Source organism: Thamnophis sirtalis, unplaced genomic scaffold (genome assembly GCF_051295495.1).
Source record: "Thamnophis sirtalis isolate CommonGarterSnake01/CBP01778 unplaced genomic scaffold, rThaSir2_p1.2 scaffold_2, whole genome shotgun sequence".
NCBI classification, from domain to species: domain Eukaryota; kingdom Metazoa; phylum Chordata; class Lepidosauria; order Squamata; family Natricidae; genus Thamnophis; species Thamnophis sirtalis.
In genome coordinates this window covers 33,892,150-33,906,292 of record NW_028261382.1, presented here as the reverse complement: position 1 = coordinate 33,906,292, position 14,143 = coordinate 33,892,150, and the positions used below count along the sequence as shown (strand labels likewise).

At 47.9% G+C, this 14,143-nt stretch overlaps 2 protein-coding genes across 5 annotated transcripts in view; one reads left to right on the top strand and one right to left on the bottom strand.

Moving 5' to 3' along the window:
- Positions 1 to 1,761: 1,761 nt before the first annotated feature.
- On the top strand, positions 1,762 to 10,111 carry ARPC5L (actin related protein 2/3 complex subunit 5 like). The gene is made up of 4 exons (XM_087704713.1): positions 1,762 to 2,006; positions 6,294 to 6,366; positions 7,458 to 7,634; positions 9,491 to 10,111. Exons 1-4 carry the CDS (start codon positions 1,843 to 1,845, stop codon positions 9,551 to 9,553), a joined length of 477 nt encoding a protein of 158 aa, XP_087560839.1. The 5' UTR covers positions 1,762 to 1,842; the 3' UTR covers positions 9,554 to 10,111.
- A 1,285-nt stretch (positions 10,112 to 11,396) lies between these two features.
- GOLGA1 (golgin A1) overlaps positions 11,397 to 14,143 on the bottom strand; it is a 36,123-nt gene continuing 33,376 nt past the window's right edge. For all 4 annotated transcript variants that reach the window (XM_087704712.1, XM_087704709.1, XM_087704710.1 and 1 more), the window contains exons 23-24: positions 13,862 to 13,948; positions 11,397 to 12,983 (exon numbers count right to left, since the gene is read on the bottom strand). In XM_087704712.1, coding sequence (XP_087560838.1) covers positions 12,903 to 12,983; positions 13,862 to 13,948 — 168 coding nt within the window. In that variant the 3' untranslated portion in view covers positions 11,397 to 12,902. The remainder of the gene's footprint in view (positions 12,984 to 13,861; positions 13,949 to 14,143) is intronic.

The following is a 14,143-nucleotide window of genomic DNA, read 5'->3' as shown; positions in this document are numbered from 1 at the left end:
TTATAGTGACACTGCTTCAGCTCCTTTCTTTTATATCTCATCTTCCTCAGAAACTTTTCTTCTATCTTCCTCTTTCTTTCTCTTCTATCTTCTGCCTTCTTTCTTCCTCTTCTGCCTTTTTTCTTCTAGCTTCCTCTTTTGCTTCTATCTCCTTCAATCTTCTGCCTTCTTTCTTCCTCTTCTGCTTCTATCTTCATCTTCCTCTTCTAGCTGCCTTCTTTCTTCTAGCTTCCTCTTCTGCTTCTTCCCTCTTGCTCTTCTGGCTGCTGGTCTGACAGCTCCCTTACTCGCAGCCTCCTTTTATACCTTTCTCGCCCCAAACCGCTCTCTGCTGATTGGTGGCACCAACCTGGCCCTCCATACTTTCATTGGCCCTTAGACGGGTCATCCCATTGGCCCTTCAACCTGCACTTAGGCCAATGCCTTGGCTTTTCTCAGACCTCTTCCCATTGGCTGAAAACAAGAGGCGTTGGAACCTCACTGTCTGCCCCTAAGCTGAGGGTCCCCTCTGAGCAGGACCTTTTTTTTAACCAGCCTACCTCGCAGGGGTGTTGTTCAGGGGGGGAGGGAGCAGAGTAGTCTATGCTCTTAGGCAAAAAGTAGATCTCAGGGTCAATTGATCCCAGGGCCAATTGGGGCAGTGGGTGTTTGTCCATCTATCTATCTACTCAACTTTGAAAGATAAAGATTAGAAATTAGAGATGATAGATAGATAGATAGATGATAGATTGTCTCTCTGATAGACAGAGAGACAGATATAAACAGAGTAACAGTTGGAAGGGACCAGGGAGGGAGGGAGAGAGGAGGTAGATAGTTAGATAGATCCATAGATCGATAGACAGATAGATAGAAATAGATAGATATAGATGATGGATGGATACGTGATAAATATAGATGATAGATAGATAGATAGATAGATAGATAGATAGATTGATAAAGATATATTATTTATCTGATAGATGATAGAGATCATAGATAGATAGATAGATAGATAGATAGATAGATAGATAGATAGATGATAGATAGATAGACAGACAGACAGATAGATATAGGATAGACATAAATAGAGGATAGATGATAGAGAGATGATAGATAGATAGATAGATAGATAGATAGATATAGGATAGATATAGGATAGATAGATATAGATAGATAGATGATAGATAGATATAGATAGATAGATAGATAGATAGATAGATAGATAGATAGAGGATAGACATAAATAAGAGGATAGATGATAAAGAGATGATAGATAGATAGATAGATATAGATAGATAGATATAGGATAGATAGATAGATATAGATGATAGATATAGATGATAGATATAGATGAGAGAGATGAGAGAGAGAGAGGATAGACATAAATAGATAGAGGATAGATGATAGAGAGAGATGATAGAGATAGATGATAGATGGATGATAGATAGATAGATAGATAGATAGATAGATAGATAGATAGATAGATAGATAGATAGATAGATATAGGATAGATTGTTAGATAGATAGGTATAGATAAAGACGATGGGAGAGAGAAAGATGGGAGAGAGAAAGAAGAGAGCGAGAGAAGCAACATGAATGAATGAATGAATGAACAGAAGCGAAACTGAATCCCAGAGGGGGGGGGGAGTTGTGAAAGGTCACGTGACCTTCGAAGCGCCTCCAGAACGCTTCCCCAGCAGGCCACGCCCCAGGGCGAAGTTCCTCCTTCACGGTCGCGCCCCCCTCGTCCTCCGCTGAGCTCCTCCCCTTCTCCGGTGCGGGTGGGGTTTCCGCTTCCGCGGAGGGTGGTGGGTCGGCGTGCGAGGGAGCGAGCGGAGGTTGAGGCGGCCGCCCGGCGCGGCCATGGCGCGCAGCTCCTACTCCTCGCGCTTCCGCCGCCTGGACATCGACCAGTTCGACGAGAACCGCTTCGTGGAGGAGCCCGACGCCGCCGAAGCCGGGAGCGGGGCCGGCGCGGCCGACGGCAACGGAGGGCCCGGCCCGGAGGTGGAGGCGGCGCTGCGGCAATATCCTTTCGGGGCGCTGGGGATGGGAGGGGGAGGACTACAAGACCCATGCGCCTCTGCCTTCTCTCTCCTCACTTCGTTCCCCTGCCTGGAAAGAGGATTTTTCCCCCCTTTCAGGATCCGTTGGGGAAGGGTCTCCTTCTGCCTCCCCACTCTCTCTCTATGTCATCTATATCTCCCTCCCTCCCTTCTACCATCTGTGCATCCATCCTATTTATCTATTTCCTTACCTATCCTCTATCTAGTCTGTCTGTTTATCCATCCATATCTATCTACCTGTCTATCATCTATCCATCCTATTATCTATCCTTCTGCGTCATCTATCAATCTAAAGCTGTCATCTATATCTACCTCCCTCCCTCTCCCTTCTTTCATCTATCCATCCATCTATCCATTTTATCTATCTACTTCATTGTCTGTCTATATCTCTACCACTATCTGTGTCTCTATCCCTCTATTTATCCATCATCTATGTTCATCCATCTCTAGCTACCCATCTATCCATCCATCCATTTTATCTACCTCATCGTCTGTCTATAACTCCAAGGTCCCTTCCAACTGTTATTTTGTATCTATCTGTCTACCTATCATCTACCTACCCAACTACCTATTCATCCATCCAGCCATCCAAGCTCTCTTCCAACTGTTATTCTGTACCTACCTATAATTATTTACTTACCTGTTTACCTATATATCTACCTATCATCTACTTTTCTACCAACATACCTCTCTACCTACCAATCATTTATCTATCATCTATCCATCCATCCCTGTTTATCCATCATCTAAGCTAATCTCTTTATCTTTTCATTTTATCTATCTCTCTGTTGCTCTCTCTTATATTGGTCTATAGCTTTCATCTTTCTATATATCTAGTTATGTTTACTTATCAGCATCTTTCTGTTTCTATGTCTTCTATCTATAAACATCCATTCTGTAATCTATCTTCTTTATCTGCAATACTTATCTCTGTCTATCCATCTATCCATATACCCCTATCTCTATCTATGTATAAATCTATCCTATCTATACATCCATCTCTCTCTCTCTCTCTCTCTCTCTCTCTCTCTCTCTCTCTCTCCCTCCCTCCCTCCCTTCTATCCACCCACCATCTGTTCCCATTTCTATATCACCATCTTTGAACCCCTGTCTCCTGTCTCTATTCTATGTATCTATCTCTCCTACTGGTATCTATCCATCTGTCCATTCTATCCATTTCCATTTATTGAATTTATAGGCCGCCCAATCCCGGAGGACTCCGGGCGGCTTACAGGGAAAAAAAAATTATCCATCATATCTACCTATCTCACTCATCTTTCTCTCTTATCCATCCGTTTACTGCATCTCCCTTTCTGCCCCCTCCCCACAACCTGGCTGGTCTCCCCCTTCGTCAACAGCTTCATCCATATCTCTTTCTTGGGCATTAGTGCTTGTTGTCAGGAGTTGGAAGCCCAACATGTCTCCGTGGATGTTATGGGGTGTTCATCGATCTGAGCCCGGGAGTAGCTGAAGAGCGGATGCGGCTCCTTCTCTGTTCTTTCTTTTCGTGGTAGATTTTGGGTGGGGGGGAGGTCCTTTCACAGACCACTTTTTTTTTAAAGAAGCCCTTTCCCACTTTTTGGCTTAGTCTCCCCTCTCTAGTGACTGAAGCTATGCAGTTCCACCAGGCAAATGACGAGACATTCATGCCCAGTGGGATTTGCTGCTGGTTCAGGGTTTGGCCAAGTCCTTTTAATGGGGTGAGTGGCCTGGAGGTGATTTTGACTGCCTGCTTGTTGAATAGAGGAACCCCACGGGGAATAATTTCACAATTCCTTGGCTAATCTTCGCTTTTCCCCTGCAGTAAATGTCTTGTTCCTTAAGCCTTATTATTTTTTATTTTTTTTAGCGCTCGAGTTGCCTGCGGTCTCATTTCAGATCTCTTAACCGTTCTTGGCATTTCTGGGTGCTCTGGAAAACTGTCGTGTCTATTTCTATCCGGGCTTCATCGACGCTTTAGAGGATGCTTTCGGCATTTATACACCCACCAGTTCATTCCCAGCCTGCAGTGTCTTGCGTTAGAAACCCCCCCCCCTTTTTTTTTCTGGCTTGTCTGTCTGGATTTGCTTCTCTTTCTCTGCCTTTGCGACGGGTCTAAATTTTTTTTTTTAAAAAGCCCTTTTGCTTTCGCCGCGGCTGCAGGTTGAGGCCCGTCCTTGATCTGGCTGTGAATTTCGCAGTCGCGCGCAGGTCTCCCCTCCCTCCCTGGGCTGAGCATCTTAACGGTTCCGATGGCATGTTGTTTAAGGCGACAGAAGGAGGGGGCGGCCGTTAAAAGGCGTGTTGAGACAATGCCAGCAGTGTGTGGGAATGTGTTCCCTGTGGTTGCCAGGTGCAGCATCTGTGCTTCTGACTTTGATCTGCCAATGTCTTTTTTTTCTTTTTCTTTTAACTTCCGGAGAGCTTTTGAGAAACCTAACAAAAAACCCCAACCCCTGTGAAATGAAGGCGCACGCAGCTTAGCCTGTGAACGAAAAGCTGACAAGCCCGCAGAGGTGAAATGATGTTACAGGACAAGATTGCTGAGGAATTTGGGAGGAGAGAAACCGCACCCCGGGGCGTCCTCGGTGCACCAGGAATGACACGAGACCCGTAAGGAGCCGTGATGCCATGCAGTTATCATGTGCGCCATCGGGTTTGACCGGCAGAGACCGGTCTGGCTGGATCTGAACACACGGGGTGGGGGTGGGGGGTTGTGAATGTCGCTCGGCCTGTTCCCGATCGTGCCACGACAGATTTACAGAATGTGGAGCAAGAGAGCGTGATTGGCAGCCTGGCAGAACCACCCTTCTGCTGATTGTGACCTGTTTCAGCAACTGGGGGGGGGGGGGGGAAAGGACACTGAATTGACATTTGCCCAGAGCGGAATTAAAATACCTCGGGCACGATGGGGAAAGGAAAAACAAACAAACCAATATTTCTAGGCTGCCTTTGCGTCCCACCCTTGGTGAAGGTTTTTTAACCTTGGCTGATTTTGCTTGCGGCTTAGCTTCTTCGATTCGTTTATGACCAGGCGCCACCCAGCATATGGGTGTCAATTTCGTTAGCCAAAGCTGCGTTTTTTTATCCAGGCCCAGAGCAAATATTTTCCCCACGCTGCTCTCCCAGGAGGCGAGAGACTGATGTCGAAAACACTTTTGAGATCCGGTGTTTTCTAAAACATCATAAGGACGAGTTGGTTCTTCTAATATGCGGAGATTTTGCTTTGGGGCTGTACTATATCCTGGTTTTTGTGTGTGTGTCTTTGCAAATCTTTTGCTGGGCTAAAAAGAGTTCTTTCTTTGCTTGTTCTCTGGACAGAGGGGAACAACAGAGTTGGAAGGGACCTTGGAGGTCTTCTAGTCCAACCCGCTGCTTAGGCAGGAAACCCTATAACATTTCAGACAAATGGCTATCCAACATCTTCTTAAAAACTTCCAGTGTTGGAGCATTCACAACTTCTGGAGGCAAGCTGTTCCACTGTTTAATTGTTCTAACTGTCAGGAAATTTTTCTTCAGTTCTAAGTTGTTTCTCTCCTTGATTAGTTTCCACCCATTGCTTCTTGTCCTGCCTTCTGGTGCTTCGGAGAATAGCTTGACTCCCTCTTCTTTGTGGCAGCTCCTGAGATATTGGAAGACTGCTATCCTATCTCCCCTGGTCCTTCTTTTCATTAAACTAGACATACCCAGTTCCTGCAACCGTTCTTCATATGTTTTAGCCTCCAGTCCCCTAATCCTTTTGGTTGCTCTTCTCTGCCCTCTTTCTAGAGTCTCCACATGTTTTCTACATCGTGGCGACCAAAACTGAATGCCGTATTCCAAGTGTGGCCTCATAAAGTGGTATCAACCCTTCACGTGATCTTAATTCCATCCCTCTGTTGATGCAGCCTAGAACTGTGTTGGCTTTTTTGGCTTCTGTTGTAAGCTGTTCCAATTACTTTTGCCGTTAGCCCAGGATCTGAAATCCCAAACTATTTTAGAGCCAGGAACAAATTTGCTTGAATGAACTTCCTTGTAGATGTTAATGGCGCTGGTTTTCAAACCTTGTGCCCAGAAGCCTAAGGGGACAGCTCAGTCTTCTTCCAGCATCTTTCCGATGGAATGAAGTTGACCTGGTAACCTAGAACATTTCCCACCTCATTGGTGGAGACACTTCCATCAGTCACTGGCCTTGTTAGAGATTGTTATTATAGATATGTTGGGGGGGGGGGGAGAGTTTTATGACTGAACACAACACACCCACAAATTCCTTAGCTTCATTTATCGCACGGGAGACCTGCTTCGGGCCTTCCACGCCGCTTTACGAAACTCCCCTGTGAACACTAAGAATCCAGTTGCAAAGGTAAAAAGGAGATTATTTTTAACTTCGTTCTATATCAACGTGACCTCAAATCAAATCCCCTAGGAGTTGGTGAGAATTCTGGAGGGCATGGAAGTTGGCAAAGGGAGGTGCCTGGCTTTCATGGAGCCTGGCCACTTGGAGTTTAGTTAGGCCAATTGGTGGTCAGCAGAAAAAAATATTTGCATTTTTTATATCGCAGTAAATCAGGGGTCCTCAAACTACGGCCCCTGGGATGTATATGTGCAATGAACGCTTGTGTGGCTGCAGAGAATCTCCCCCTTCGGGGTCTTTTTGTGAGGTTCGGAGGGGGGCAGAAATTCAGGCTTGGGGTCTGCTTCGGTCTCCTGGTGGGGGGCTTTGGGCGAAGGCTGGAGGGAAGAGCCGCTGGTGGCGAAGAGCCGGAGGGCCTCATTCCAGTGGGACTGCATCAGGGCCTGGAACTGGCTGACTATCTCAGCCCACTGAGCTTCCAGGCGCTGGTATCTGGCCTTGCACTCCCGCAGGTCTTCCCTCTGCTTGGAAAGCCTATGCTCCTAGTCCTCAGTGAGGTGCTTCTGCTGAGCTGCCTCCTCGGTCAGATCCAATTTGAACTGAGCTGTTTTGCCAACTTTTTCTCCTGGGGGCTGCTTAGCTCCAGCAACCGCTTCCTCTTGGGGCCTCGCGGGCAGGCGAGGAGTGGCGAGTAGGTTGGCAAGGCACCCCTCGACATGAGTGACATCGAGCTGGCCACACCCACCCAGTCACATGACCACCTAGCCACACCCACCCAGTCATTAGGCAGATCATAGTGGCCCACGGGATTTAAAATTAGGAATTTAGCGGTCCCTGAGGTCCAAAAGGTTGGGGAACCCTGAGTTAAGGGATTTGAGAGAGCTGTGCAAAGGAATGGCATTCTTTGGGTGTGCAGGGGTTCGCTTAGCGGCCGTTCGACATTATAACTTCGGGGGGGTGGGGAATTGGCTTGTGGCCGTTCTTCACACTTGCGACCGTCGCCAGAGAGCGGAGGCGGAGAATCCTTCCCAGTGTCGCCGGCGTAGAGTTGGGCTGCCGCCGATGGCCCCCCTTGACCTCCCTTGCCTTTCTGCTCCCAGGAGCAGGCTCAGGAAGTGGTGCTGAAGGTGCTGACCTCCTTCAAAAGCAGCGAGATCGAGCAGGCGGTCAACTCCTTAGACAGCAACGGCATCGACCTGCTCATGAAGTACATTTATAAAGGATTTGAAAAGCCGACGGAGAACAGCAGCGCCATCCTCCTCCAGTGGCATGAAAAGGTACGGCCGGTATCCCACACCTGGGAAGCTAAATCCCTCATTCGTGGCTCGGCGGGGCCTCTCCCGCCATGCCCTCTGGCCAGCGGGGTGAGCTACCGTGTTTTCAGAGTATTAGATGCACCAAAGCTTTGAAGAGTCATTTTTAAAAAAAACAAAAACCAGTTTTTGCGCTCTGCAAACCTCCCAAAAAGGCCCATTTTTCACGAAAATGGGCCCGTTTTGTTTGGCTTTTTTTCCAAAAAAGGGCATGAATAGCCCTTAGGAGGCTTATAGGGTGTGTTCCTGGGGCAGGGGCCCAAAAACAAGCAAAAAATGGCCCATTGTTTAGCAAAAATGGGCCCGTTTTTTGTCAAAAAAAAGGGGGGGGCATTCGGAATCTTATAGTGCTCCTGGGGTCTGGTGGGGGAGGCAAAATTGAGCAAAAAACGGCCCATTTTTTGCTCGTTGCTGCCCTCCCCAGCCCCTCTGGAAGCCTAAAGGCTCTGCATGGCCATTTTTGCAAAGGGAGCAGCATTTTTGCAAAGGGAGCAGGTTTTCAGGAGGCCAAAAATGATGTATTCTGTGTATAAGACGCACCCGGTTTTGCAGCCTCTTTTTTTGAGGGGAAAAGGTCTGTCTTATACTCCGAAAAATACGGTACTTGTCTATGGAGATTTTCAGCCCTCCATCAGGTTGTGGTGGTCCCCAAAGGTGCTTCCCCCCCTCCCCCCCCCCCCCCAGGAGGCAACTGGACTTTTTCTGGTTCTTCCTTCCTTCACTTCTCACCCAAGAAGCCTCTTTGGCTCTTCCTCAGAACTGAAGAAGCTTGTCGGACAGCGAGAGGGACGACGTGTATCAATGCGTTAAATAAAGCCGTAATTGCTGCCTCACCCTTGTTAGGCACAATGGGGGTCCTAGGAAAAGGCAGCTGCATGGAAAGTAGAATAGAGTTGGAAGGGACCTTGGAGGTCTTCTAGTCCAACCCTCTGCCTAGGCAGGCAACCCTACACCACTTCAGACAAATGGTTATTCAACCTTTAAAACTTCCAGTGTTGAAGCATTCACGACTTCTGGAGGCAAGGAGTTCCACTGGTTAATTATTCTCACTGTCAGGAAATTTCTCCTTAGTTCTAAGTTGCTTCTCTCCTTGATTAGTTTCCACCCATTGCTTCTTGTCCTGCCCTCATGTGCTTTGGAGAATAGCTTGACTCCCTCTTCTTTGGGGCAGCCCCTGAGATATCGGAAGACTGCTATCATGTCTCCCCTGGTCCTTCTTTTCATTAAATTAGACATACCCAGTTCCTGCAATCGTTCTTCATATCTTTTAGCCTCCAGTCCCCTCATCCTCTTGGTTGCTCTTCTCTGCACTCTTTCTAGAGTCTCCCCATCTTTTCTACACCGTGGTGACCAAAACTGGATAAACTATTCCAAGTGTGGCCTTCCCAAGGCCTTATAAAGTTGTATTAACCCTTCACGTGATCTTGATTCTCTCCCTCTGTTGATGCAGCCTAGTGTTGGCTTTTTTAGCAGCTGCTGCACACGGCTGGCTCCTATTTAAATGGTTGTCCACTAGGACTCCAAGATCCCTCTCACAATCACTACTATTGAGCAAGGTACCACCTATGCTGTACCTGTGCATTTCGTTTTTCTTGCCTAAATGTAGAACCTGACTTTTATTCACCCATGAATTTCATTTTATTAGATAGCGCCCAATGTTCAAAGGCTCGTCAAGATCCTTCTATACTTCAACTCTAAAAGTACTTTGGAGTTTTGCTATATTAAAAAAAAAAAATCCTGCCTCAGTGGATGATAGGTAGGTTCGTTTGGGGAGTCGGCTGACATGCCGCAGCCACTAATTTTCCCGTTTCTCTTCTCAGGCGTTAGCGATAGGCGGCCTCGGATCCATCGTCCGGGTTCTCACCGCACGGAAAACGGTTTAAAAAGCCGGGGACACCAAGAACATTTTTCAGGAGCTGGGAAGAGCCCTCCACGTTTCGGTGACACCTATATGACCGGCAGCTTCCCACTCAACACAGTTGGGGGAAGGAAGGCGCAGGGAGAATGCTGAAGCTGCGTTCGTTTTCCGACTGAAGGACTCAGAGCCAGCGGGAGGGGAGGCAGCCTGCCATTTTGCGTGGCAGTGGAGGGAAACTGTGTGTTTGTGTGTGTGTGATTTTGCGTTGGCATCCAGATGCCTGTTTCCTGAACGAAGACGGGCTTGCTGCTGCTGCTGCTCTGGCCCACTGAATGTGTGTGTATGCGCGCGTGGGTGTGAAACTTTAATTTAAACACATTTGTGGTGTGGGTGGGGGAGATCATGGGGAGGGGGTGGCAGCTACGGTGTCAAGCAAAGCTGTTAAGGTGTTTAAGGGAAGGCAGGCGTTCTCATGCGAGAGGGCCTTTTTTTTTGTACATAGTTAAGAATCGCCGGGCGGACGTCAGTTTCATGTAAAGTGCCTGCTACTCTGTAATTAAAATAAAAGTTCTTGGAGAATTAACTTTAAACTGGCTGATTGCTCTGTCTTCCACAAAGAGAGACGCAGTGGGTTCCTTAAACAGGTTAAAGGGAAAGGTTCCCCTCGTACATCTGTGCTAGTCGTTCCCAACTCTAGGGGGTGGTACTCATCTCCTTTTCACAGCTGAAGAGCCAGCGCTGTCCGAGGACGTCTCCGTGGTCATGTGGCCGGCATGACTCAACGCCAAAGGCGCACGGAGGACGCTGTTCCCTTCCCACCAAAGGTGGTTCCTATTTTTCTACTTGCATTTTTGACCTGCTTTCAAACTGCTAGGTTGGCAGACGCTGGGACAAGTCACGGGCGCTCACTTTAGGGATTCGAACCGCCAAACTGCTGACCTTTCTGATCGACAAGCTCCAAGTCTTAGCTGCGGAGACACTGCGTCCCAAATTACACTGTTAATGGTGACCGTAAAACTCGACCAATGCAGTGGGGTGGGGTGGGCGTAGATCAATAGGTGACCTCTGTGTGAAGCTAAAATAAACGTATTTTGCAAATGATAGCAGAGGAAGAGCAGAATTGGGTTCCAACAGGCCGCATTTTCCTTCACCTCCCCCCCCCCCCCCAATCAAGTTTGGCCAGGTTGAAGATGTCCGATTCGCCCTCCTTTTATAGGAGTTGGAAGGGACCTTGGAGGTCTTCTAGTCCAACCCCCTACACCACTTCAGACAAAGGGTTATCCAACATCTTCTCAAAAACCTCCAGTGTTGGAGCATTCACAACTTCTGGAGGCAAGTTGTTCCACTGATTAATTGTTCTCACTCTCAGGAAATTCCTCCTTAGTTCTAAGTTGCTTCTCTCCTTGATTAGTTTCCACCCATTGCTTCTTGTTCTGCCCTCAGGTGCCTTGGAGAATAGCTTGACTCCCTCTTCTTTGGGGCAACCCCTGAGATATTGGAAGACTGCTATCATGTCTCCCTTGGTCCTTCTCATTAAACTAGACATACCCAGTTCCTTCATATAGTTTAGCTTCCAGTCCCCTAATCCAGTGGTCTCCAACCTTGGCAACTTTAAGACCTGTGGACTTCAACTCCCAGAGTTCCTCAGCCAGCAAAGCTGGCTGAGGAACTCTGGGAGTTGAAGTCCACAGATCTTAAAGCTGCCAAGGTTGGAGACCACTGCCCTAATCCTCTTTATTACTCTTTGAGGGGCACTGACCAACCTACGCGTTCAGGGGAGCCCCCTCCCCTCCACCCCCAGCCAGGGCTTCCAGTCCTGAAGGCATCTCACCAAAGGAACAAGCAAAGAAGCTCAAGAACAAGGTTAATTCCAAGAGAGAAAAAATTGTATTGTACCACAAATTGGGTCTCACTCAAGCCATCACATCCATCGTTAAAAGAGTCCGTTATGTACACAGAGTGAGTGGCAAGCCACCAAGGCTTTTTCCTATAGACATAACGCCCAGAGGGGCGGGGTAGTTTTTAACCTTCTCTATGTACAAGGAAGCAAAAGTGCATTCGTTGCTACGACCCTCCCGATTTGCTCGGCCAGCTTTCACCGTTCAAGAGAACGGCCTGAGCGGAAGCTCTTCTTTTGAGAGGGTTTTCTGCAGAATACTTGAAATTCCCTTCTTGATGGGAATCTGGGTGGCCTTTCATTCCGTTTCATCCCGTCAAATCGAAAGGCGGCCCAGCCTACTACCCAGCTGGTTCAAAAGATACTCGTTGCTTAGCAATGCGCGGGGAGGGGAGGGAAATAGTGGTTGGGGGGACTGCAATTAGCAGGGGTTGAGTTTTGTTTGTTTCTTTGTTTTAACCAACCGCTGGAACCGTATTTTTTTTTTAGCCCGACTCTAAATAGTTTGTAAAAACACTGCAGTTTTATTCGCTAAAAGTGTTTGCTTCGGTTGTTTGTTTTTTTTAGGGGGAAGGGGGTAAAAACACTGTTCTTTTCAAGTTCAAACGAAGCTGGGGTGCAAATGTGAATTTGTTTTAAGAAAAGAAGTGGGGGGGGGGGAAGCAGCCCTACAGGTTTAATTCGGCGAAGGAGGAGCAGGGCTGCAATTAGCCTGTCTAACCATTCAAATAAAACCCCACTTTTTTTTACTGTGCACAATGCAAAGGGAAAAAAAAACCGTCGAGGGGTTTTATGATTTTTGCTGCCATGCTCCGTCCGTCCGTGGTTTCCTTTTCCTGCAAACGAGGGGAAAAGAGGGGGCTAATCCTTCCCTTTGCCACCCATACCTCTGCGAAAGCCCTGTTTAAAACTGTTTCTTTCTTCTTTTAAAAACAAAAAACGACCGATAAAAGCCGGCCAGGTGGAAAGTTATTGAGAGCTGCTTCAGACACACACACACACACACACCCAAACCGTTGGCGCTCACAACTGCGCCTGTTAGTAAACTTCCGTGGTGTAGTGTTAATAGACTTGAGGGGGTGGCGGAGTTGGTACCTACGTGGGAAGATGGGTAACGCTTTTCATCTCCTTAAGGATTAAATGCCACCAAGGCAGTTTGGGAAGACTTCTGTGTCCCTGCTGCACATCGCTGGAGATGTTTGGTAGCCTACAAAAGCCCAAAGGCACCAAGACACCACGAATGGTAACTCTTTCGGTCCACAAATCAGTGGCAAGAGTGGCCCCCTTGTATAAGTCAACTCTGCAAACGTCTTCCTCCTCTCCACTCTCCGAGTCCGTGGCACGCGGTGGCCACCGCCATCAAAACCACCGTTGTTGGGTGCATCTTTTCATAGAAAACGGCAACAACAACAAACCACCCCCCACCCCCCACCACCACCAAACCCAACAAGCGGAGCAGAACATCTTGGTTACAACTTCAGGACCACATCATCCTCGGGTTGGAGACGGACGGACGGACGGTCCCTCTGGGATGGGGCTTGGAGCCGAACCAGGACATCTGAAAGAGGGAGGGCGCCGGAATTAGGTGGAGGTTGAGCGGCTCTCTGAAACTTTCCCCCCCGCCCCCCTGCCTTGCTTAAGGGGTGGGAATGAAATTGTTGTGGCCTGCCAGCAGAGATGGCAGCGAGGAGGTCGGGGAGGAACATGGGCCGCTCCTGGAGTCTGGGGAAGGCTCTGATGAAGGCTCTGTGTCGGAGGCAGAGAGGGGGCCAGGGCCGTCTGACAGTTATCAGCTGCCTTCGGAGTCAGACATCAATGGGGCAGAAGAACAGCTGGAGCCTGTTCCCAGTGTGTTTATGCGCAGAGTGGCCAGAGGAAGGGAAGAGCTAAAGAACAGGGGTCGACTTGGGAATAAGGCCATAGGTGGATGGTGAATGGTCCCTCCCAGAGGAAATAAAAGAGGAGACCGTAAATCCTCCCTTGAAAGACTTTACTGGATGTGAATGAGCAGAATTCATAGGAAATCAATAAAAGGGGTTTTTGTCAGGACAAGGAGTTTGCTTCCTGCTCTTGGGAGGCCTCTGTCAGAATACCAGACAAAGGGAACAGCTAAAGAACGGGTCAGGAAGGAAGGAACAAAGGAATGAAGGGCAGTGGTTAGAATGTAAGTAACTCACTACCAAATGCCAGTAGTTCGATCCTGACCAGCTCACGGTTGACTCGGCCTTCCATCCTTCTGAAGTGGGTAAAATGGGGAATCCAGATTGTTGGGGGCAAGAGGCTGGCTCTGTAACCCGCTTAAAAGAGGGCTGTAAAAAGCACTGTGAAGCGGTATATAAATCTAAGGGCTATTGCTATTTTGGGGAGTGTGTTAAGCGCTCAGGACGAACCTCATTCCATACCAGGTGCGTGTCCGAGGATCCTCAAGCCCCTTACCTTGTACTCCAAGGTTTCCTTAACCATGTTTTCTTCCTCCGGGGAGAAATTGAGCAGCACAGACAGAGCCTTGATCAAATGAAGGGCCTGAAACGCCAGGGGAGAGATCAGGTGATCAAAACCCGGAACATTCCTTGTGTGTCCAATCACAGTTGACCAATAAATAATTCTATTATTATTATTCTATTCTATTTTACACAATGTAAATTGGAATACTGAATAAGCGAGAGAAAGCTTGACTAGAAAACCAGCTCTTAAGCATTATAAAATAAAATCGATTTC

Coding starts and splice junctions, on each gene's coding strand:
- ARPC5L (XM_087704713.1), top strand. CDS start 1,843: ATGGCGCGCAGCTCCTACTCCTCGCGCTTCCGCCGCCTGGACATCGAC. Junction 6,367..7,457: donor CTAAGAATCCAGTTGCAAAG/GTAAAAAGGAGA, acceptor TTCTGCTCCCAG/GAGCAGGCTCAGGAAGTGGT. Junction 7,635..9,490: donor TCCTCCAGTGGCATGAAAAG/GTACGGCCGGTA, acceptor TTCTCTTCTCAG/GCGTTAGCGATAGGCGGCCT.